The sequence below is a fragment of the Mastigoproctus giganteus genome, chromosome 1 (assembly GCF_048544385.1).
Source record: "Mastigoproctus giganteus isolate SK-2022 chromosome 1, ASM4854438v1, whole genome shotgun sequence".
Taxonomy (NCBI): domain Eukaryota; kingdom Metazoa; phylum Arthropoda; class Arachnida; order Uropygi; family Thelyphonidae; genus Mastigoproctus; species Mastigoproctus giganteus.
In genome coordinates, this window is record NC_143575.1 from 217,407,278 (window position 1) to 217,431,999 (window position 24,722).

General features: G+C 36.2%; 1 protein-coding gene across 1 annotated transcript in view; it reads left to right on the forward strand.

The window, feature by feature from the left end:
• Mhcl (Myosin heavy chain-like) overlaps positions 1-24,722 on the forward strand; it is a 938,273-nt gene that overhangs the window by 642,072 nt on the left and 271,479 nt on the right. Inside the window, exons 23-24 of the mRNA XM_090376088.1 lie at positions 6,527-6,654; positions 20,924-21,078. Coding sequence (XP_090232214.1) covers positions 6,527-6,654; positions 20,924-21,078 — 283 coding nt within the window. The remainder of the gene's footprint in view (positions 1-6,526; positions 6,655-20,923; positions 21,079-24,722) is intronic.

Sequence of the window (24,722 nt, forward strand, 5' to 3'; positions counted from 1 at the left end):
CACTCTCCCCCTTTCCCTGTAGAGATAAATTATGAAATTTTTTGGTGAAGTGAGTGGAAGGCAGAATTAAACAACAGTTGACAAATATTTCTCTCTTTTTGGGAATTGTAGAAGGAACTATAGATTTTGCACATGTGGGATGTTTCTGAATAGAAAATTCTGATTATGAACCTAGGAAGATTTTCTAGACTAGTTTTATATACAAAACTCATTGCATTATAAAGTTTTTAGGTTTGTAGCCTCTATATTTGACTATGATTATTATTGCTGATAAACTGAATAGTTATTTTGTGTCTACATTAACACTTGTGGAATTCTTTAGGGAAGGGATGCCATGAATTTATCAAACTCTAACAGAATACTAAATGATTTTGTGATAATTGAGAGAAAAATGGAAGTGAAATTGTTGAAGCTAAATATAAAAAAGGCACCTCAGGTGAAGGATCTATCCAGTTATATTAAGGGAAAGCAAGGCAGTTATGGAAATCCTTTGCCACAAGTGAAAATACCTTTGGATTCAGGATAGGGCCCTGTGGAATAGAGATGTGTGAATATGTCTCCAGTTCACAAAGAGTGACACGAGTAATTACAGCCTTATTAGCTTAACTTCTGCTCCACAGAAAATAATGAAAATAATGGAGTCACTGGTTAAAGAAGTAATGCATGACCATCTAGATAGGAATGCAATTTTACTGCAGTCACTGCTTAACATTTGTTAAGCAGTGATCGTGGCTGACCAATTTAATTGGATACTATGTGATGCAGTAACAAAAACAAAGTGGATACAAAAATAATTTTGATATCACCCATATACTGTACTTGGATTTCAGGAAGGCCTTGGATACTGTTACACATAAGACTGCTGTAGAAATTAGAGCAGTGTGGTATTAAGGGTAAGTTACTACTATGGATAAAGGGAGGAGGATGGTTGAGTGAGAGAAGGCAGAGTGGTTATCAGTGGGCACTGCTCTTTATGGACTAATGTTATTAGTTGAGTTCCCAGGGTTCAGTGCTGAGCTCACTGCTGTTTTTGATATGAAAACATCCTTGGCGGCACCTTCTACATTTTCAGACTGAGGCAAAACAAATGGGTAACGAAATTTTCTTACAGAAATTATGCATATGACGCCACTTCCTAAATGGCACTAACAATGCTAACTCAGTCACTAACATTGATTCAGTAGAGTAAGTAGTGGGCGTGAGAATAAAACATTACACCAGTCATGACGTCACTTCCTAAATGACATTAACTTAGTCACTAACGTTGATTCGGCAGAGTAAGTAGTGGGTAGTAATATTATGCAAGGATAAAATTTTTCCCCGCTTAACCATGCTTGGCTCGAAGTCTAGACAGCCTGACCCAATCTGAGCCCAAATTTGTTTTCCAAATTCATTAACCATACCTGACCACTCGAACTGATTTTTATCCTGGCCCGACTGAAACTTTTTGAATCAATAAAATCGCTAGCATTAGTTTCTGAAGTTTCATAATAATAAAGAAATAACCTTTCAGATTCAAAATTCAATATTAATAATTATAAAACAATGATAATTATTTTGGTAATTATTGATATTTGGTATATATATGGTAACAATGATAATTATTAATTAATTATCCATATTAATTATAAAAAAAGAAAATTTAATAAATTTTCTATTTAACATGAGTTTAACATCATGGTAGACAAGGTTGCATAAACATCAAATCAAACTCTTTCACCCTGGCATGCTCATACCCCATCATGCGACTTTTCCCTTAAGAAATGGTTAAAGTCTGAGACTCCATCATCTGTCTACCTGCAGCTCTATTCAGCACACCGAGCTGAGCACTCCGACTTCCTGCCAGTTTACAAAGATGACTAGAAGCCGGAATCGTGTGTAGGATCTGCTGTTCTCTTTCCGGACACTATAATATCTCAGCAGATAACTCTATAGCATGCAGAGCTGCATGCTATAGAGTTACCCTTGGATCACATTCAAACTTGTCAATGCCAAAGGTCAATAATATATTCTGACTCTTTGAGTGTATCACAGGCTTTATTATCTTTCAGACACAACTCATATCCAGTTCTCTGTCGAGTTCAGCAGAAGATACGTTCTCTTCATGAACTCAAGTTTGATATCCACTTCTGCTGGATTCCACATTGGGATAAGGGGAAATGATTTGGCTGACACTGCAGCCAAATCAGTAGCTCCCAATAATAATCTTTGCCTGTCAGTCCCCTATACAGACTACAGGCAAATAATACACAACAGGATATATTCCCAGGGGCAAGAACTATGGCATAGAGAGAGAACAAATAAATTATACCAGATAAAGCCTGTAATAGAAGCATGGCAGTCCAGTCTACGCAGGAATCGTAGTGAGGAAGTTGTTCTTGCTCGACTCCGCATAGGACACAGTCATCTAACGCATTTTTCTGCTGAGGGTAGATGACCCTCCTATGTGTGTGTCTTGTGACACCATTTTATCAATAAAGCATATTTTAATAGATTGTGTTAAGTTTACCCATGTTCGCAATATACATTTTACCGCTTTTACTCTTAGGCACCTCTGTAGCCAGGTGGGAAGGAGCAGCAGCACATAGCACATGCTTCTTGATTAGACCGGGGTTCGAGCCCGTCACCACCAAATATGGAGGATGCGGAAAGGTCAGGGAATGACCACCGCATATCCCGGAGCAATATGGCCTTAGTTGCTAATGCTCCTAAAAAAAAAAACCTTTTTAAAGGTTACCAGAATTTATCTTTGTTGATATTTTAATCTTTTCTTGGCGCAGTATAATTGTGGTTGTTTTTGTGCCAGTAAAATCAAAATCAAAAAATATATTCATTTGTTCAATGCTGCTGCATATACGAATAGTAACAATGCAAGAATCACTTTCATCTCTGCCTGTGGCTCTAGTTAAAATATTACTATGTCTATCCTCCTCAAGCTAGCAGATTTCCAACCTACCTCTCACTGCCTCAATAGCATCAGCAAATATTTTTGCACCCATTCTATTCCAGTGTATCCCATCCCTGTAAAAACAGTTTCTTCTGCTAACAAGCACAGATCATGCTGAAAAAAATTCTATCCCGTTAGCCTTTTACATGCTCTCTCCAGGGCCAAATTGATTTACAAGACTCTCAACGTATACTCCCCCCTATCGTGTCTGGGCAGAATAGCTGACATTCTAAAATTTTATCCTAAATCATCCCTTTTTCTCAACAGTGCTCTGTACTCTTTATTATATATGTATACAACAATATCAACTTTTGCACCCCTGAAGACATACGCTGGTCCTATTCTTTTTGCACAACATATTTCCTGTTTCCCCTACAATAGAGTCACCAGTAATAACTTCCTCTGTGGTTGCAGTGCAATGGAAATCCTCCTTGAGGATTTCCATTGTATTAGTGTTAGCAGAGGCATATGATGCAAAAAAGCAAGCTTATACATCAGCCATAAAAAAAAAAAAAAAAACATATTTCCCATTTCACCCATCCATTCACTCCAAAAGTTTGTCCAGTTCTTCCTTGAATTTATTTAAGCTATCAACTTCCACTAAAGGCAAATTTCCACACATCTATCCTAAAACCGTCTTTCCTCAATTTCCTGAGGGGTTTATGCCCATTCAGGTTCATAATCTGAGGAAGAATCCCATCAGCATTGAACTTGTTCAAGCCATTCAATCAGATCACATTGCAGGTGCCTAGTCTCCAGATGCTTCAATTTGCAGAATTTAAGCCTTTCTTGGTAAGAGCACTCACTAATACTGTTGCCCTTCTCTATACTCATTCTAGCAACTCTGCATCCTTCCTAAAATGAGGTCTTCAGACTTGTAGGCACTACTCAAGGTGTGGCCTGACTATTGTCTTATACAAAGGTATAATCACCTCCTTATCCCTGCTAGTAAAATTTTTGTATATCATTGACATGACAGGGGCTCAGATCTGGTGAGTATGGGCTTGGTACACCCAGGGTCCTGAGCTGGATATCATCAATCTTCTCCTTCTTGATGATTCGCTTCTACTTCTGATTCTTGTTCTCTCTCTCTCTCTCTCTCTCTCTCTCTCACACACACACACACACATACACACACACACACACACACACACACACACACACACACACACACACACACACACACACACACAGGGTAATTCAGAATTTTTTTTTTTTTTTTGGCTGGTGCAGCATAAGCCTCAGGCTTTCTTGCACTGTATGCTAATAATAATAAGACCTCATGACCTGCTCTGGCAGCCTGTCTGCACTTTTCAGAAAACTTATATCTGACTGCACAATTACCCCCAGATTTTTTTCATTCTCCACTACCCTGAGTACAGTACCACCCAGTTGGTACATTTCTCTGGGGTTACTGCTACCCATATGCAGTACTTACATATGTCGACATTAAACTTCAGTTGCCACTTCTCAGCCCTTTTGCCCAACTTTTCTAGATCCTATTCCCAGCGTGGCATTGTTTATACCAGCGTTTCCCAAACTGTGTTCTGCGGAACACTAGTGTTTCGCAAAATTTCGTAATTTCGTAGGCAGCCTGTCTGCACTGCTCAGAAAACTTATATCTGACTGCACAATTACCCCCAGATTTTTTCATTCTCCACTACCCTGAGTACAGTACCACCCAGTTGGTACATTTCTCTGGGGTTACTGCTACCCATATGCAGTACTTACATATGTCAACATATGTAAGTACTGCATATGGGTAGCAGTATCTACCTGATCTGATCTACCAAACCTGTATCTCAGCCCTTCTACCAAAGACCTGTATCTACCAAACCTGTACTGTATCTCAGCCCTTCTGCCCAACTTTTCTAGATCCTATTCCCAGCGTAGCATTGTTTATACCAGGTGTTTCCCAAACTGTGTTCTGTGGAACACTAGTGTTTCACAAAATTTTGTAATTAATAATTAAAAAAATAAAATAAATAGATTTTGCGTATTTGTAGCATGCACCACTTTTGCATCATTACAATTTTTAACTTTTTTTTTTTTTTTTTCGGTTATTAATATACTGGCATAAACTAATAATCAAATTGGCCATGGAACACTTTATTTTAGAGAGCTTTGCATAGAAAAGTAACAATGTAGTGTCTAATATGCCAATCGTATGCAATTTAGCCTGGAGTACATGGATTGAAGGAGAGGTGAAAGCAAACCGAAATCATAACTAAACTCACTTCCTTGTATAAATTTTTCATGATAATTATCAGTATTTCAAAATATTATTAAAATAAATGACTATGGATTTGTGCTTGAAAAAAGGAACTTTAAAACGAGAAGCAACAGTGCTTGATGAAAACAATCACAATATTGTCACACTTCAAAGTGAGAATGAACAATCGCAACCTTTTATTCCCCAAAAATCCGAAGTTAAAAAACAGGAACCAACTAATAAAAGACCAAAATGAAAGTATGATGACAGTTATTTGAATTTCAGCTTTACATATCTTGGAAATAAAGATACTGCTGATGCACAGTGTGTCATATATTAATAAATAGTTCTTTTTGGCTTCCGCTAAACTTGCATTTCTTAAGTGTTCCATAAATACATTGTGAGATGAAAAGTGTTCCATGACTAAAACAGTTTGGGAAAATGCTGGTTTATACCATGCTGGGAACATTGTCAAAATTTGCACATGGAAAGATGGCAATTAATTCACATCTAGGCCATGTTACTTCAGATATGAACTAGCTAACAGAAGGTAAGAAAAATGATAATTACAGTTAATGTTGCTAAATTTAAGTTCCTAATGTGGTAAATAATAACTAAAGACCACTTATAAGAGTGGAGATAAAGGCTGTCAATGATGAAGACTTAATGGTGATGGTACATGCAAAAATAAAATTCTCCATACACTGTAAAGACTTATTCTGGAAGGCCTGTAGTGTCTTCTTAGTGATTTACCAAATCTGCATGTAGAAGACCTGTATCTACCAAACTTGCACACCTGGCTTGGTCAGGGGGGAGAGGGGAGAGGAAATATGATTTGAAGTATGTAAGTCTCTAAAATGGACGAACAAAACTAATGAAAGTGAAATTTCCTTGCTGTAAAAAGAGTACCAATAGAATAACAAGTTTACCCTTTGTCAAAGAACACTTCCTACTGGAATAATTTCTTGCATTACTTGCTAGGGTTAAACATCTTAAGGAAGTTAGAGTGAATTGGATGGTTACTTACTGGTGATGGTTTTTTTCTTTCAAAAACCAAATTTACATGCATTATTGGCCCATTCTAATACTAATTGTTACATACCATCATCATTATATACAACACCTTTTAAAAGCAATTAAATATTGATTCCTATATAATAGATATGAAGAGGTGTGAATTGGGAGTAGGCCTCTTAACTGTGGCCCAGCTCTTCAGGGTACTACTATTTACACTAGTAATTAAAAAAAATATATCAGGAATAACTGAGTTTGGTCTCCATTATGAAATTGTTTATTTTGTTGAAATGGTTTTAACCTTTCCTGTAAGTTTGAACTATTTTAATTATAAATTGTTTTAACTTTACTAGTTTCAATATACAAACAGAAATATGAAAGAGCAATGAGAGATTTAGAAATGACTAAGCGAAAAATGCAACAACAGCATGAAGAAGAGCAAGAGCAGAAAATGTTGGCAAAAAAAGCATCAGACAAAAAGGTAATATTAATCAGGTTGTGCTTTTATCTCAAATAGCTTACTCAGGATTATCCTAAAGCCATTGAGAATTATAATTTTTAATTTCATTAAAATCAGAAAGCAGTTTAAAACAAGTTCATTTTAATGTAACTCTGATTTCTTAATTTTAAGCAATTTTTAAAAAAACTGTTTTACGGACTCATCTTTAAATTTTTTTTAAATAAGGTGAAGTTCTTGAACTATAACATGATTGCAAAAAAATAAATAAAAAGTATTTTTACTAGTTATATATTGTTTTCATAAGATCTTTGTTACTACAGACCAAACTTCCTTCTTTATTATAAGTTGTAAACTAGAAAAGTATGTTACTGTGATTTCCTTCTCAGTTCTACTAACATTATTAAAACTTCAACTGTTTTGTCAATTGGCAACACCACTCATATAGAGAAACTGATCTTGGAAACCAGGCAGCAACTGACAATTAAGGACTTCTCTGCAAAGATAGACCTTTCCCACAGAACAGCTTTCCACATTGTTCTGCAGATACTTGGGGATATCAGAGGTGAGTGTATGCACTGGGTTCTTTTGAAGTTGGAATGTTGAGAAAAAGTATGTTCAGCTGGATACTTGTTAAGTTCTGCTTACATGCATAATGTGGCATATCCAGAGCATTTTCTGAGCAGGGTAGTCACCATGGTTAGGTCCTTTGTATTGTATACTCCGAGAGCAAAAAGGCAATTCAAACAAAGTAAAAACTGAGTCTCCACCACTAAAAAAAATTCAGGTTTTTGCATCAGCTTTCAAGGTTCTGTATGCAATTTTTTTAGGAGGGTTGATCATGTAACATACTGTACAAAGGGTGTCATAATAACTGGACAATATTACCAAGGTTTTCTGAAGAACCATGTTTTGCCTGTGGTTAAGCAGATTTATTCCCACCTGACACCATGTATATTTTAATTTTGTACCAAGGCTGTACTACCTCACAGGGCTGACAGTGGCATGGAATTTGTGTATGACAAGGGGATATTGAAACACTTCACCATCCCTCTCAAATAACCAACTCTGGCATTGTCAGACTTCTGGCTGTTTAACAAACTGAAATATTCCCTGCATCAAAAGTGTTTATCCAGAAATGCAATCTGAACATCAGTATTACTAGCAGACACAACACACTGAAAAGAAGATTTTGCACAGTGTTGTGAAAATAATCCTGCAAAGTAAGATGCATTAGAAGTCTTATACTGTATAACAACCCTGTGAAAAATAAATGGAGGTTATTTCTGGCCTGCACCTCTTTTAAGTGAATCAAAGGTAAAGCCTGACAAATCTGAAGAAAAACAAAGAAAAATTTTGGATCAGTTTTGCCCCTGCCATCAACAAAGACACAGATGCAAAAGATCTCTGTCCTTGCAATTCAGTCTCCACCTTTGATATTATACTGGAAAGGACAGACTTGTTTTCTCCCACAGAATTAACAAATACTTTAGCAGAATCTTTTCCTAATGTCAAATAAAATTTATAAACTTTACTGCATTTGATTTTAATTGTGGAGATCTTTCTGCTCCCACTCCATACTGAGCTGATTATTTGATTGTAATGCTTGGGCTTATGTTTGACTTAGATACCATTATCCATATCACTGCCTGATTTGCTAATATCATTTTAAATTGTACAACCTCACCTGAAAAGGCTAATGTACTGTCCATTTAAAAATCTGGGACTGTTCCAGAACAGCTGTTTCAGAGCTAATGGGCTTCTCATCTAGTAGGTAGTCTATTAGCAAACTTGATATACATGATTTAAATTAATACTCAAATGGCTCATGACCCTTAATAAAAAAAACTGAAATATAGTAGATCCTTATTATAAAATGCTTGCTTGACATTTCTTCCCCCCTGTTTTTTTAAAATTAGATTGTATATGTACCGGGTGGTTATAAAATAAGTTTTCCTATTCAGGAGATCTTAGTGTCAAAATAGTTAGAGTTAGCGCTGTGAAAATCGGTGGGTATGTCATTTAGGATATGGGGAAGCGATTTGTAGAAGAAAAAAAATTAGTTCAAATTTCTGCCACCAGTTGGAAAACTGCACTGCACTGCACATATGTAAAAGTTGTCATTTACTTCAAGACACACTGCTTACGCAAATGACGTCCTATTAGATAAAAGCTGAAAGGCCAACACCACTGTCAATAACCATTATGGCTCTTACAAAAAAGGAATGTGCTCGTTTAGTAAAACTGTTCTACCAGAATTATATTAATTAGCATTAGTAGAGGCATATGATGCAAGAAAGCAAGCTTATGCAGCATCAGCCAAAAAAAAAAAAAAAAATGCTCCCATGTCACCCCTCCGTTCGTTTCAAGTACCTGTCCAGCTCAGCCTTAAATTTATTTAGGCTATCAACTTCCACAACAAAGGATGGAAATCTGTTCCACCAACCAACCACCCGCTAGCTAAAGGCAAACTTCCACACATCTATCCTACATCTGTCTTTTCTCAATTTGAATTTATGCCCTCTCAAATGATTATTCTGAGCAAGAGGAAGAATTCCATCAGCATTGAGCATGCTCAAACCATTCAAGGCTTTATACACCTCAATCAGATCACCTGGCAGGTGCCTAGTCTCCAGACACTGTAATTTGCAAAATTTAAGCCTTTCTTCGTAAGCCCTTTGTTCCATTCACTAATCTTGTTGCCCTTCTCTGTACTCGTTCCAACAGCTCTACATCCTTCTTAAAATGAGGCCTCCAGACCTGTATACAGTACTCAAAGTGTGGCCTGACCATTGCCTTATATGTTAATGCAGCACTACGTGAATATCGGAAACTTAAAGGTTTGCATGAAGGACCTTTGACATCAATGAGGCTTCGAAAACTAATAAAGAAACTTGAAGTGAACCGGGAATTAGGTGTAATTCCAGGCAGGGGGCAACCACATCGGAACAGAAGCAGTGAATGAAGTGGTGGGTTCAATGGTCAGAATGTGAAACACTACTAGTCAGTAGTGCCAGAGGTGTGTCAAGAAACTTGAATCTTCCTTGGTCTAACATACGTAAAGTACTTCGAAGAATTTTATGCTAGTTCCCCTACAAGATTCACATAGTGCAAGAACTAAAATCTTGTGACCAGTAACAACGAATAGACTTTGCTCTACAATTTCTAGCTTGTATGGAACTTGATGATACATGGACTTGAATGATCTTGTGGTCTGATGAGGTACGTTTCACTCATCATGGGGCTGTAAATGCACAAAACTGCTGAACATGGGGAACTTCCCATCCATCTGCTATGCATGAAAGACCACTAAAAAGTCCATATGTTAAAATATGGTGTGGATTCACAGCAGAGTTTATAATTGGACCATTTTTCTTTGAAGAGTCTACACCTCGTGCCCCACACCGTAAGGTTTACAATAACTAGTGCACAGTACTGCGCTCTTCTAAGAGATCACATTATTTCCAGTTTGCAAGAAAGGCAGTGCTTGGAGACTGTAGTGTTCATGCAAGATGGTGCCCCTCCTTGCATTGGTCAGCAAGTGAAGGAACTGCTCCATTCAACATTTGGAAATGATTGCATCATTTCTAGAGACTTTCTGCAGTTATGGCCAGCCCTATCAGCAGATCTCAATCCCTGTGATTTCTGGCTATGGGGATACATGAACGACAGAGTTTACTTATCCTGGTGGCATACAGACACTTGTCGATTTGAAAGCAAGCATTAAACAGCATGTAGCCAACATTCCTAATGAGATACTACGCGAAACTGTGTTGCACACAGTCCTCTGTTTTAATGGTGGAAATTTGAACTAATTTTTTCTCTTCTACAATTCCCCATACCCCAAATGACATACCAACTGTGTGGTACTACACATAAGGTGGTAGAAAATGAAAAAGACTGGGGAGTAATCGTGCAGGCAGATATGAAGTTTTCTGAGCAATGCAGACAGGCTGCCAGGGCAGGTCATGGGGTTTTGTCAATGATATATAGGAATTTTTCTAGCAGGGAAAAAGAGGTGATTATCCCTCTGTATAAGGCAATGGTCAGGCCACACCTTGAGTACTGCGTACAGGTCTGGAGGCCTCATTTTAGGAAGGATGTAGATTTACTTGAGTGTGTACAGAGAAGGACAACAAGATTGGTGAGGGGAATGAAGGGATCCTCTTACCAAGAGAGGCTTAAGTTCTGCAAATTGCAGTGGCTGGAGACTAGGCACCTGTGCGGTGATCTGATTGAAGTGTATAAGGCCTTGAATGGATTGAGCACGCTGAATTCTGATGGGATCCTTCCACTTGTTCAGATTACGAACCTAAGGGGGCATAGATTCAAATTAAGAAAAGACAGATGTAGAATAGATGTGCGGAAATTTGCCTTTAGCCAGCGGGTGGTTAATTGCTGGAACAAACTTCCATCTGTCGTTGTGGAAGTTGATAGGTTGAATAAATTTAAGGAGGAACTGGACAGGCAATTTGGAGGGAATGGTGTGATTTTTTTTTTTTTTTTTTTTGGCTGATGCTGCATAAGCTCATACACATGCTTTCTTGCATCACATGCCACTACTACTACTACCCAGTGATTTTTCACAGTGTTATCTGTAGCCATTTTGACGTTATGGTCTCCTGAACAAGTAACCTTGTTTTATAACCACCCAGTATATACTTAGTATACCGGATATAAATTTTCATCTCTTTGTTACAATTGCTATTCAGTTGGAAGCTATTAAAAAGATATAGACACAGATATTATTGCTAGTTTTGCTTAATGCTTTTGGCTTCAGAAACTAGTTAAGATATGTAAATTTACAATACAGTGGTACCTCATAGTGGATTCCAAACCTGGGAGACATGGTGGCATGTGAGAAAAAGCATCCCACATGTTATTTTACATCTGTGAAGCACACTAAGATGAAGGAATGATAAAAAAAATATATTAGAAGCTAAAGAATGGTTATATATTTCTTTTACAATTACATTTTAATAACAGAATAAAAATGTCAACAGGCATTCAAAAAAAAAAAATTGTGTGAGTTTATATCATGCTCCAAACTAGAGCAGCAAAGCAACGGGCACAAAGTGGCAGGAGTGCTGTGACTCGGGGGAGAACTGAGGGGGGGCGATTCTCCAACGCATCACAGCCTTAAAAAATGTGCAACTTGTGAAATGTTTGCCGAACTATCTGGAACGGAACATGATATTGCCATGGGGGATGTCTTTGTGTTTGTGCGATGTAAGGAAATCAGGCGACAACTCAGCGTTGTTATGGGCATATATGAGAGTTTGAAGGACAGGGTGAATGCCCTCGAAAGATCTAAATTGAGGGGCCCATCAGGCTCTCAGCTGCACACATCAACGCCAGAGCTTGCACTTGGTCATCACGCAACACAGTGGCAACCCCCAAGGCAGATTGCGCTGGTCCCAAAGGAACTAGTAGTTGTTGGTGACTCTATTGTCAGGGAAACGGGAAACATCCTTTGTAGAAAGGATAGATGGAACAGGACCAGGGTATGTCTACCAGGGGCAAAGGTTGATGATGTTGTAGAGCAGATATCATCTTTTAAGGGCACAAAAGGTGATATAGTTGTACACGTTGGCACTAATGATATTAAGAGTAGGAGACCGGCAGAATTACTTAACAAGTACAGGTCACTGATGGAAAAAAGCCATGAATTAGGGTTGAATTTGAAAGTGTCTGCAATTCTGCCCAGACACGATAGGAGGGAGTGTATGATGAGAGCCTTGTCGATCAATTCGGCCCTGGAAAGATTGTGCAAGGCTCAAGGGGTAGAACTTTTTTCAGCCTGGACTGTACTTGTTAACAGGAGAGATTGCTTCTACAGGGATGGGATACACTTAAATAGAAAGGGTGCAAGAATATTTGCTGATGCTATCGAGGCAGTGTTAGGTGGGTCGGAAAACTGATAGCTTGGGGGGATACAAGGACTAATAGTTTAACAGTAGCCGTAGGCAGAGGTGAAGGTGATTCTTGCACAACTTCTATTAGAAAAAGTAGCGACCTGGAGCGAGGGGCGTTGGGGGTTTCAGGGACGGATGTCAGTCATCGTGAAACAGGTGGGTATATGGGATGTGTTAGAGTGGCTCGGAATAGGAATAGGTACATGTATACAGTCGGTCCTCGTATAACACGTGTTTGCATTACACGAATTCGATCATACACGATTTATAAATAGGGCAACGTTATCTTATATAACACGAACCGAATTCGCTTATACACGATTCGCCTTTGTGTTTACAAGAAATGGCAGTCGAATGCGGAATCACCCCAACTGAACGCAACACGATAGGAACGAAGAAGATTCTGAAAATGTATTTATGTGTTTTATATCAGTGAAGGGGAAACACATTTCACCATAATAACGTAAAAACCAACACAATTCCAGCTATCGATATAATCGCAAATGCAATTAGATGGAGTTTACTACCAGTTTATAACAGATTCCACTAGCAGAAACGCACTGGAAATTGTTTTTATTGTTTTATGGTAGTAACCCCCAGAAATGTGCTTTAGTAAAATGTGAGGTGTTAATAGTGTACTCGGCCTTTACGGTGTTGTTTATTCGGTTGCTATACGCACGCAGCTTTGTTTAGGTGTATCAAGCGTGCCTCCTCGTTTTGTAATTGTGCTTTGTTCCCTAAAAATGAGTAAAATACTTAAAAGGTGTGAAAAGGAAGCGTCCTGGCTAAGACACTGCAGATTCAGAGAGAAAAAAAAAAGAAGCAATATCGATAAACAGAGGCGGACTGGGTCAAAAATTCTTACCCGGGAAAATTTGTAGTGGCCTCATACTACGGTTTATGGCCAAAATCACACCGGCCTCCGGCCCACCGTGGTTTCCCCCGTAAGGCTTATGGCCAGTCCGCTTCTGTCGATAGAGAAAAAATATGAAATTGTGAAACGCTTTGAGCGAAATGAAAGACCATGTGAAATGCACGTGCTACAGACCTAAATGAGGCAACGCGGAGAATTACAAAGAATGCAGAGAAAATAAAAACAACTTTCATAGCGGGAACAACTCAAAGTGTAATTAAAATCCATTAGATTAAGACACAAAGAATTGGAAGAGATGGAACGGCTGTCATCTCTTTGGATAGAAAATCAAACAAAAAGCAAGTTTGCTTACGATAGAAGCAAAAGCATTAGCAATATTTTATTACGAGTTACGTATTATAATTTATACTTACGTATTATAAAATACGTAAGTATTTTATTACGACTATTTTATTTAATATAATAAATTTTTTACGAATAAAATACGTATTTTATCCGTAAAAAACACTTTTTTAGTATTAAAAAATACTAAAAATACTTTATTATAATATAATATTATTTTTATTACGTATTTTAATCGTTATAAAATACGTAAGTATTTTATAACGATTAAAATTACCCGATTATTTATTGTGTTCGGTAATGTTTTGGTTCCAAATGTGTGTTCAATCTTGGGTGGTCGGCACCTAACCCCACTTTTCCCATAGGGCCTGTTGTTTATATTGCACGATTTTGCATTGCACGAGGTTTTCTAGGAACACAACTATCGTGCTATACGAGGACAGACTGTACTTGCATGTATACCAATGCTAGAAGTATAGTAAATAAATTTGATGAATTTGAAGTGTTGGTCAAGACATCAAAGGCGGATATTGTTGGGATATCAGAGACGTGGTGTCACACAGATATAAGGAATGCCGAACTGGAATTTGGGGAGTACAATGTGTACAGAAAGGATAGACAGGATAGGAAGGGAGGAGGTGTTATGCTGTTAATAAAGAAAAACATAAAATCAAAAGAAGTGCATCCAGTTGATATAGATGAACAGTGCACTGTTGAGTCAGTTTGGTGTGACATAAGCACTGCAAAAGCAAAAATTAGAGTAGGAGTGTGTTATAGGCCTAATGACTTGAATGAGTACAATGAACAATTGTACAGAGAAATAGAGTGGGCTAGGCAACCAGAGAAAGTAATACTCTTGATCTGGTTATCAGCAGTGATCATTCATGTATTAGGAATTTGCAGATAAAAGAACCACTAGGTGGCAGTGATCACAGTGTACTGACGTGGGATTTACTTAAAGATTTAATTACCATCAGGGGTAAAGGAAAGGGTTTTTGCTTCCGTAAAGGCGAGTACAGTGGTCTCCGACAGTTTTTAAATTCTGTACAGTGGGATCAACTGACGATGTTACCAACAGTAGATTCTAAGTGAGAAGCATTCAAGGAATTAATCGTGGAGGCTACTAAAAGTTTCATACCTATTAAGAAATATTGTACAAGGTTTAGGCCTAAATGGTTGTCAAATGAAGTAACGAGACTTGTAACAGAGAAGAAAAATGCATGGGATGCATATAAATTATCAAGCGACTCAGAAGCCTATGGCAGATATAAGTTAATCTGTAATCAGGTCACAAAGGAGGTTCGGCAGGCGAAGGCAGATTACGAGAAATCCTTGGCAAAAGATGCTAAGAAAAACAGCAAGGATTTCTTTACTTATATAAACTCTAAAAGGAAGGGGATGAATCTGATTGGTCCACTTGACATCGATGGTTCGACTGTTGATGATCCTGCTCAGATAGCAAACAAACTGAATGAGTATTTTGCATCTACATTCACACATGAGGAGTTATTAAGGTTTGAAAATGGCAGAAGGTTATCAAATTGTAGCAGGGTGCTTAATGATCTTGTAATAACTGAGAGCAAAGTGGAAGAGAAATTGTTGAAGTTAAACGTAAGAAAAGCACCTGAGGTGGAATGGATCTATCCAGTTATATTAAAGGAGGCGGCAAAGCAACTAAGCAATCCCTTAGCCATAATTATGAGAGCATCCTTGGACTCAGGGGAGGTTTCCATGGACTGGAGATGTGCAAATGTAACCCCAATTCACAAAGGGGGATCAAAGGATGACACGAGTAATTACAGACCAGTTAGTTTAACTTCTGTTCCGGGTAAAATAATGGAGCCGCTGGTTAAAGATGCATTGCAGGATCATCTAGACAAGACTGCAGCAATAATTCAGACACAGCATGGGTTTGTTAAGGGAAAGTCTTGTCTGACAAATTTGATAGGATATTATGATGTGGTTACAAAGGAACTGGATGCAAAAAATAATTTTGATATCATATATTTGGATTTCAGGAAAGCTTTTGATACTGTTACGCATGGAAGACTATTGTACAAATTGGAGCAGAATGGTATTAAGGGTGAGTTGCTACAATGGATGATTGTTTGTTATTTGGTTTTTAGGAGCATTAGCAACTAAGGCCATATTGCTCCGGGATATGCGGTGGTCATTCCCTGACCTTTCCGCATCCTTCGTATTTGGTGGTGACGGGCTCGAACCCCGGTCTAATCAAGAAGCGTGTGCTACACACTGCTGCTGCTGCTCCTTCCCACCTGGCTACGGAGGCGCCACTCTACAATGGATGAAAGGATGGTTAAGTGGGAGAAGACAGAGGGTGTTTATCAATGGGTGCTGCTCTTCTTGGACTAATGTTATTAGTGGAGTCCCACAGGGTTCGGTGTTAGGTCCACTGTTGTTTTGTATATTTATCAATGATATTGATGAAGGTATATCAGGATTAATGTCGAAGTGTGCAGATGATACAAAGGTTGGCAGGGTTGTTAATGACAGTAATGGCAGTGTGCTACTGCAACAGGATCTAGATAATTTGGACAGATGGGCTAAGAAGTGGCAACTGAAGTTTAACCTTGACAAATGCAAAGTACTGCATATAGGTAGAAGTAACCCCAGAGAAACGTACCAACTCTGTGGTACTACACTTAAGGTGTTAGAAAATGAAAAAGACCTGGGAATAATTGTGCAGTCAGATATGAAGTTTTCTGAGCAATGCAGACAGGCTGCTAGGGCAGGTCATGGGGTTTTGTCAATGATATATAGGAATTTTGCTAGCAGGGAAAAGGAGGTGATTGTCCCTCTGTATAAGGCAATGGTCAGGCCACGCCTTGAGTACTGCGTACAGGTCTGGAGGCCTCATTTTAGGAAGGATGTAGATTTACTTGAGCATGTACAGAGAAGGGCAACAAGATTGGTGAGGGGAATGAAGGGATCCTCTTACCAAGAGAGGCTCAAGTTCTGCAAATTGCAATGGCTGGAGACTAGGTACCTGCACGGTGATCTGATTGAGGTATATAAGGCCTTGAATGGGTTGAGCACGCTGAATTCTGATGGGATCCTTCCACTTGTTCAGATTACGAACCTAAGGGGGCATAAATTCAAATTAAGAAAAGACAGATGTAGAATAGATGTGCGGAAATTTGCCTTTAGCCAGCGGGTGGTTAATTGCTGGAACGAACTTCCATCTGTCGTTGTGGAAGTTGATAGGTTGAATAAATTTAAGGAGGAACTGGACAGGCATTTGGAGGGAATGGTGTGTTTTTTTTTTTTTTTTTTGGCTGATGCTGCATAAGCTCATACATTTGCTTTCTTGCATCACATGCCACTACTACTACTATAAGATTTTTATCAAAAATCCATCCTGTAAATTCAAACATTCATACATACTCTTCGTGGATTTTTATGTAAACACTGTTTAATTTCAAACTATAGTTTAATGTGAAATACAAGATATAATATCTAGTGATTGGGACCTGCAGTTGTGATATTTAATCTTTCATTTGACACCACAGAAAATAAGTAGTATTACTTGAGGCTTTTATCAAGATTAGTTTGAATTTTGAAACGTAGACCCACTTAGGAAGTAACACTGAGGCTTGCATTTCTTGTAGATTTTGATTGTATAATATTTGAATAACACTGTTTTGCAACTTACAAAGAATTTTTTTGCTTTTTCAATCCTTACTTCTGGGAGGAAATTCAGATATTGATTTTTTTCTGCTCTTTAACAGAGGTTTGAATTCTTCATTATGAACTTTTATGAAGTTGTTTGTGGTGGAAAAATTTTTTAGTGGATTTGTTAAAAATGTGGCTAAAAACTGTTGTTTGGCAATCAAAAACTTCCATAAAAAACAATAAATATGTTGGGTTAACTGGTTCCTAAAGATAGAATATTAACCACTTAACAGTTGGCTTTTTTTTAAAGAAAATGTTGCAAACGAACACTGGTTAACTTATGAAATTGTCATATGTGTCTATCTCCACTTTAATAACATTTATGTTTATACTCCAATCAAAACAAAATTTGCCACACATACAAGACAAGGTAGCTACCATTTGATTTTAGCATCATTAAAAGTATAAAACATAAAGAATAGACTTAAATCAATAAGACTTGAGTGCTGAATATAAAGTAAAAGTGTTAAGGTAATAAATACAAATTAATAGCTGTCAAGGCGTAAAAGTGTTAAGGTAATAAATACAAATTAATAGCTGTCAAGGCAGTATACCTCTTTATTAATTACAGTAAAGATGGTAAAGCAAACAGCAATTTTATATCAAAAAAACATAATCAGAGAGCATGTGGCACAAAAAGTTATTGATGAGTACAGACAATCTGTTTATATTCAGTTTATAATATATGCCATCCTGTTTCCACCAAAGCCTTAATAACATGTATTCATGCATGAATCTGTCAGTCATGCTATCCAGTCATGTTTTCTTGGTATGAAATTATGGTTTACCATACTGTTATTCCTCTAATTGATAAAGGGGCACACATCACCTCAAAAGCTATTAATGTGTATTATATTATATTTTTTTATGCTCATGTCTTGATTTAAGTCTATTCTTTTTATTTTATACTTTTACTTTTGTATTTTAAATGTGTATATATAAAGGAAAGCCATATTCATACGATATCAGTTTGTACAGAGTTCTCATTTATACAAAGTAGATCTCGTTCTCCTTCAAAAGGGAGAGGCATTCTTATGTTAAAAATTGTTTTTAATATAAAATATGGTTAATATGTATTACAAAGTTAATACTTACACTGTCCATGGTTTGCACCATGGACAGTGTAAGCATAGTTTTCAGTACAGTTAGTACAAAGTATCTTGTTCATGTTGTCATACCTAGTTGTCAAGATCATGATGTCATAACAGGAGTGAGAAGTCAGATCCATCATTTTACCTGATTATGAAGGAAGCTAAAACACAAGTCGTGTAATTCACGCTACAACTGTGAGCACTGGCATGATAAAATAAATAAATTTTCTGTTTATACGTGGGATTACACTGACATAAGGTCAGTGTAATCCACAAAATAGAGATAATACAAGAACATCACCACATTTTGTAATCAAGCAGGCTTGAACCACAGTCATTCAAGCACATGTACTTCAAACTTGTTATTTTGTGCAAGTGATATTTTCTCTTTTGAGTCATTTTATTTTTTAGTGAAATAAATGTTTGGTTTGTGTCAAAAGCAAAAATTACTGCCATTCAACATGGATACAAAGCAAAAATAAAATTCATTATGTTTGGATAAGTTGATAAGATGGAACAAGTTAAAACAAAAATTGCAAAGGAATTTAGCATTCCTTTACCAATGTTATCAGTGATATTAAAGAACTCAAGAAAATAGAAGGCACTACTGATGCCGGAATGCCACTAAAAAAAGAAAATGTTTATTTACAGAGTTGCAGAGCATAAAGATTTTGAAGAAAGGCTATTGAAATGGTTTCGTCAGATGCAGGTATAAAATTTACCAATATTAGCTTCCCCCACCCATTGAAAAAGATAAATGATTGTTTTGCACTAACCTTGGTGTCAGTGATTTTAAGTGTATCAAAGGAAAATTGAGCAAATAGAGGGTGACTGTGCTGTTGTGTGCCAGTGCAGATGGCACTACAAAGCTTCAGCCCTAATCATCAGCAAATCTTCTCAGCCAAGGTGTTTTAAAGGAGTGCTCACTCTCCCTTGTGAGCACAAATCAAACAAAACAGCTTAGCTTGCTGCCAGAATTTTTCATTTGTGGATTATAAACTTAGATTCAAGAATATGCATGAAAAAAAAAGGATATTATGATGATCCTGGACCACTGTGCTTCACGTTCTACTGGGGTGCTAAAGCTGTCAATTAGATTGTGCTGTTTGCCTCCAAACACCACCAGTTTCATGATGTCACTAGATCAAGGTATTTGAACATAGGTTAAAAGCTTAGAGATCTGGCCTCATGCATTATTTGATTTGCCACCTTGAAGGTAAAACAGCATTCAGGAATGGAATGTGTTAGATGCCCTTCAGAACATTGTGATTTCTTGGGATGGTATTTCTCTAATGGCATAATAAATTGCTTTGCCAAAAGTGTCTTTATCGAGAAGAATATAGACCTCCTTCAAGAAGATGAATCTGAAAGGAGAGAATTGAGGAGGACATATGAAACTCAAAGATATCAAGGCTATTTTCGTGTGAATGATTTTCACAATGAAGGGGTTATACAAGATAATAAATAAGAAAATTATTGAAGAAAATCCATCACCGAAATTGCATTGAATGTGATTGAAAATATATTGGCTTGCATGAGGTGCTGCTATTGTTAAAGACAGTTATAAAACAAAAGCGTTCAGAAGTTGTTGTTTGTTTGTTTTTTTTTGTGCGCAGTGTAAAGTTCTTGAGTTAAGTTAATTTAATGTTGGAAGATATAAGTGAAACAACATATTAACACATTAATGAATATTGATAAGATTTTTTTCATTAATTTCTAAACCAATCTATATTGTTTGCAATTCAAACTTATAAGAGCACTGTTTATTGATTGTTTAATCCTTTGTTAAATCCTACTTTTCGTATGGATCCTTAATGTTTGTTATAGAAAACCTTGACTGGTTTAATTACCAATTGCCTTAAAAATTTTCTTTGATGTAATCTTTGTTAATTGTGAATTTGAGTGATTTTCATTCTTTTAAGAATTAAGTTGTTTTAATTTTATATTCATGAGTACAGTAATGTAAAAATGTGTATAAAATGAAAAATTACACTTTAATTAGGGTAAATTATGGAACAAAATTAAGATTATACTGAGGTTTTTGAAATAAACAGGTCAAAATTTTGACATGTTTATTTCACAAAACTCTTTATTACAAAGTGAGAGGACTTGAGTCCTCTGAAATTTGTATTGATGAAGTTTTCCTGTATTTATTTTATTAAAGTTTTCATTTCTACAGTTTTTTGGTGGCAGCAAGATTTGTTTATAATGATTAAACTACACCATTCAAAGTGATGCAGTTTAATTGTTACTACCTTGTATTGAAGGATATTTTCAACATTCTCCTACACTTTCCATGGCATTCGGCCATTTTCACAGTGAAGGAAACAGCATTATAACCTTATAAATTTCTGAAATAATCCTAATCTTTTATTTAGCTGGGAGAGGTGGTTGAAGACTTGGAAGAAGAGCGACAGGTCTTAAGTCAGTGGAAAAGAAAAGCCCAAAAATTGGGTGCTGAATTGCAAGATCATAAATTACTTCTGGAGGAACAGATGGCTCGTAATGCAGATTTGGAAAAGAAACAAAGAAAGTAAATATTTATATTTATATATAAACAATAAAATTGCCAAATATTTTCTACTCAATGAATTAAATTCTGGTATCAAGACAATGCAGAAAAGCTAAAACAGGCTATATAGATTTTCTTAAAGGGGATGATACATGGTTAGTCATTAATAGGAGTTCAAAAATAAATATACTGTTATGCCACATGGCTAGGTTTTAAGAATTTTTATTGAAGTGTTATCACCTCAATATAGTTGTCTATATTTCAAGCTTCTACTGAACCCGTCTTCAGGCATCTAAATAGAGCTGGGTTATTAGTACAGAAACCCGTACTAGCAACCCAGCTTTGTTTAGAGACCTGAAGATGAGGTTCAACGGAACCTTGAAACTGTATTGAGTGTAGATCAATGTGATAACACTTCAATAAACGTCTTAAAACTTTCATGGTGTAATTGTATATTTATTCCATTTAGCATCTAATAAAGACTACATAGAATAAATAGATAAATATATTGTGTTCTTATTTAATGAAACTTTTTTTTTTTTGGGTCCCAATTATCCATGTAAGGCTTAACCAGTTTGCAAATGAAATATGTTGTTATCAAGGGTGCCACCAGTTTCTGTTTTAACGTATACTTTGAACCTCTTTCATCACAACGGTGGATTCCACACCTCATTCTCGACTACCTGCTGGTAATGTACTGTTACCTCACTTGTATTGTACTGCTCATCACATGTGCAATGTATTGCTTGCCCTGCTTGCAATATACTGCTCTTATTTATATTTGCTTACTCACTGGCGGCATCACTCCTTGCTCCACAAAGCAGATCTGGACAAATCCCATCTTCTTCGGCTAAAGGAGCTCAATACTCCCTCTATATTAACTTTTTAATTTTTATTAAAAAAATTAAATATTTAATTTAATTAAATATATAAATAAAGTTTTTTACACTTTCTTTCAAAAAAACAATGTTAATTCTCCTGAAAATTAAAAAAAATGTTTTAGAAGAAAAGTATAAACTTGAGTCTATTAGTTTTTTCCATTTTAAAAGATCACTAATGTGCAAAATTTCAAATGTGCACATGTCCAATATATATCTGCTTATTATGTGTACAAATACTTAATACAGTCTGTCCTCGTATAGCACGATAGTTGCGTTCCTGGAAACCCTCGTGCAATGCAAAATCGTGCTATATAAACAACAGGCCCTATGGGAAAAGTAGGGTTAGGTGCCGACCACCCAAGATTGAACACACATTTGGAACCAAAACATTACCAAACACAATAAATAATCAGGTAATTTTAATCATTATAAAATACTTACGTATTTATAATAAAAATAAAAATAATAATATATTATAATAAAGTATTTTTAGTATTTTTTAATACTAAAAAAGTATTTTTTACGGATAAAATACGTATTTTATTCGTAAAAAATTTATTGTATTAAATAAAATAGTCGTAATATAATACGTAAGTATAAATTATAATACGTAAGTCGTAATAAAATATTGCTAATGTTTTTGCTTCTATCGTAAGCAAACTTGCTTTTTGTTTGATTTTCTAACCAAAGAGATGACAGCCGTTCCATCTCTTCCAATTCTTTGTGTCTTAATCTAATGGATTTTAATTACACTTTGAGTTGTTCCCGCTATGAAAGTTGTTTTTATTTTCTCTGCATTCTTTGTAATTCTCCGCGTTGCCTCATTTAGGTCTGTAGCACGTGCAATATCACATGGTCTTTCATTTCGTTCAAAGCGTTTCACAATTTCATATTTTTTCTCTATCGACAGAAGCGGACTGGCCATAAGCCTTACGGGGGAAACCACGGTGGGCGGGAGGCCGGTGTGATTTTGGCCATAAACCGTAGTATGAGGCCACTACAAATTTTCCCAGGTAAGAATTTTTGACCCAGTCCGCCTCTATTTATCGATATTGCTTCTTTTTTTTCTCTCTCTGAATCTGCAGTGTCTTAGCCAGGACGCTTCCTTTTCACACCTTTTAAGTATTTTACTAATTTTTAGGGAATAAAGCACAATTACAAACGCGGTGGCACGCTTGATACACAGAAACAAAGCTGCGCGCGTGTAGCAACTGAATAAACAACACCGTAAAGGCCGAGATACACTATTAACACCTCACATTTTACTAAAGCACATTTCTGGGGGTTACTACCATAAAACAATAAAAACAATTTCCAGTTGCGTTTCTGTTAGTGGAATCTGTTATAAACTGGTAGTAAACTCCATCTAATTGCATTTGCGATTATATCGATAACTGGAATTGTGTTGGTTTTTACGTTATTATGGTGAAATGTGTTTCCCCTTCACTGATATAAAACACATAAATACATTTTCAGAATCTTCTTCGTTCCTATCGTGTTGCATTCAGTTGGGGTGATTCCGCATTCGACTGCCATTTCTTGTAAACACAAAGGCGAATCGTGTATAAGCGAATTCGGTTCGTGTTATATAAGATAACATTCCCCTATTTATAAATCGTGTATGATCGAATTCGTGTAATGCAAACACGTGTTATACGAGGACCGACTGTACAGTACTATTAAAAAAAATATATATATATATATATATATATTTTACAGTTTTTTTACAGTTATCTGTTTTTTTTAAACAGATATATAAACTGTTTATTTATTTAATATACAGTAAACCCCCCACTATTTGCGGGGGTTACGTTCCTGAGAAATGTTGCGAATACCGAAAACGTGAATACTGAGTTATGGCTCCCATAGTAATAAAGGGGTTCCGTTCCAAAGTATGAAATATATAAGAAAAACTAGTCTAAAATTTTGTCTATGTATGTATTATATGTAACTTCATAATATGACTATGTACATAGGCAGTACATAGTGAAATGCAAGCATAAGGTATTGAAATAGCAAAAAAGAAACAATTTAATATTAAATGTAATATTTATTAGAAATTTCAAACAAATCTTTCAAACCAGCGCCTTTGCTAGCAAAAAAACTTATCCTGCCAGTGCTATCACCAGTTTCGCTAAAGTGTTGATAAAGGAGTTTTGCCTTTTCACGAATGAGTAAACTTAACGGAATTTTATTTTGAGTTCGCTTTAAAATTCACATTTTTTAAAGTTTCATTTTACTGTATATTAAATCAGCGATCGCGAATATGCAAAACCGCAAATACAGATACCACGAATAGCGGGGATTTACTGTATACTATTATTCACTTCCATTTTCAATTTTTTTTTTTTTTTTTTTTTTTTTTTATTTCAAATTTAGAGTGCTGAAGCATGCCAGTTTTGAAACATACATATCTCACTTCTCAAAACAATATCTTGTTTTGTATTATTCTTTATTTATGTGAAAACAATAACAAATCTGATATCAGACTATAGATGTTTGTATGATTAGCAAGAGAGGAAAAGAAAGTAACCTTGAACTGTAAACAAATAAAAATGCTGCTTTGTATAATTCAAAACTTCATAGCATCAGCAAGTGTGTCAGATGCCTTGCCACTCTTTGATTTTCCCTTCGAGTTGTAAAGAACATAGCATGGCACATGAAAGGTTGTTGTGCTCAATTACTTAGAGAAAGCCATTAAAAAAAAGAGAGAGAGAGAGAGAAACTATTGCAGTAAATGTTTGACTATATTTAGGAAGGTATAAAAAATTTCAGATTTTTAAT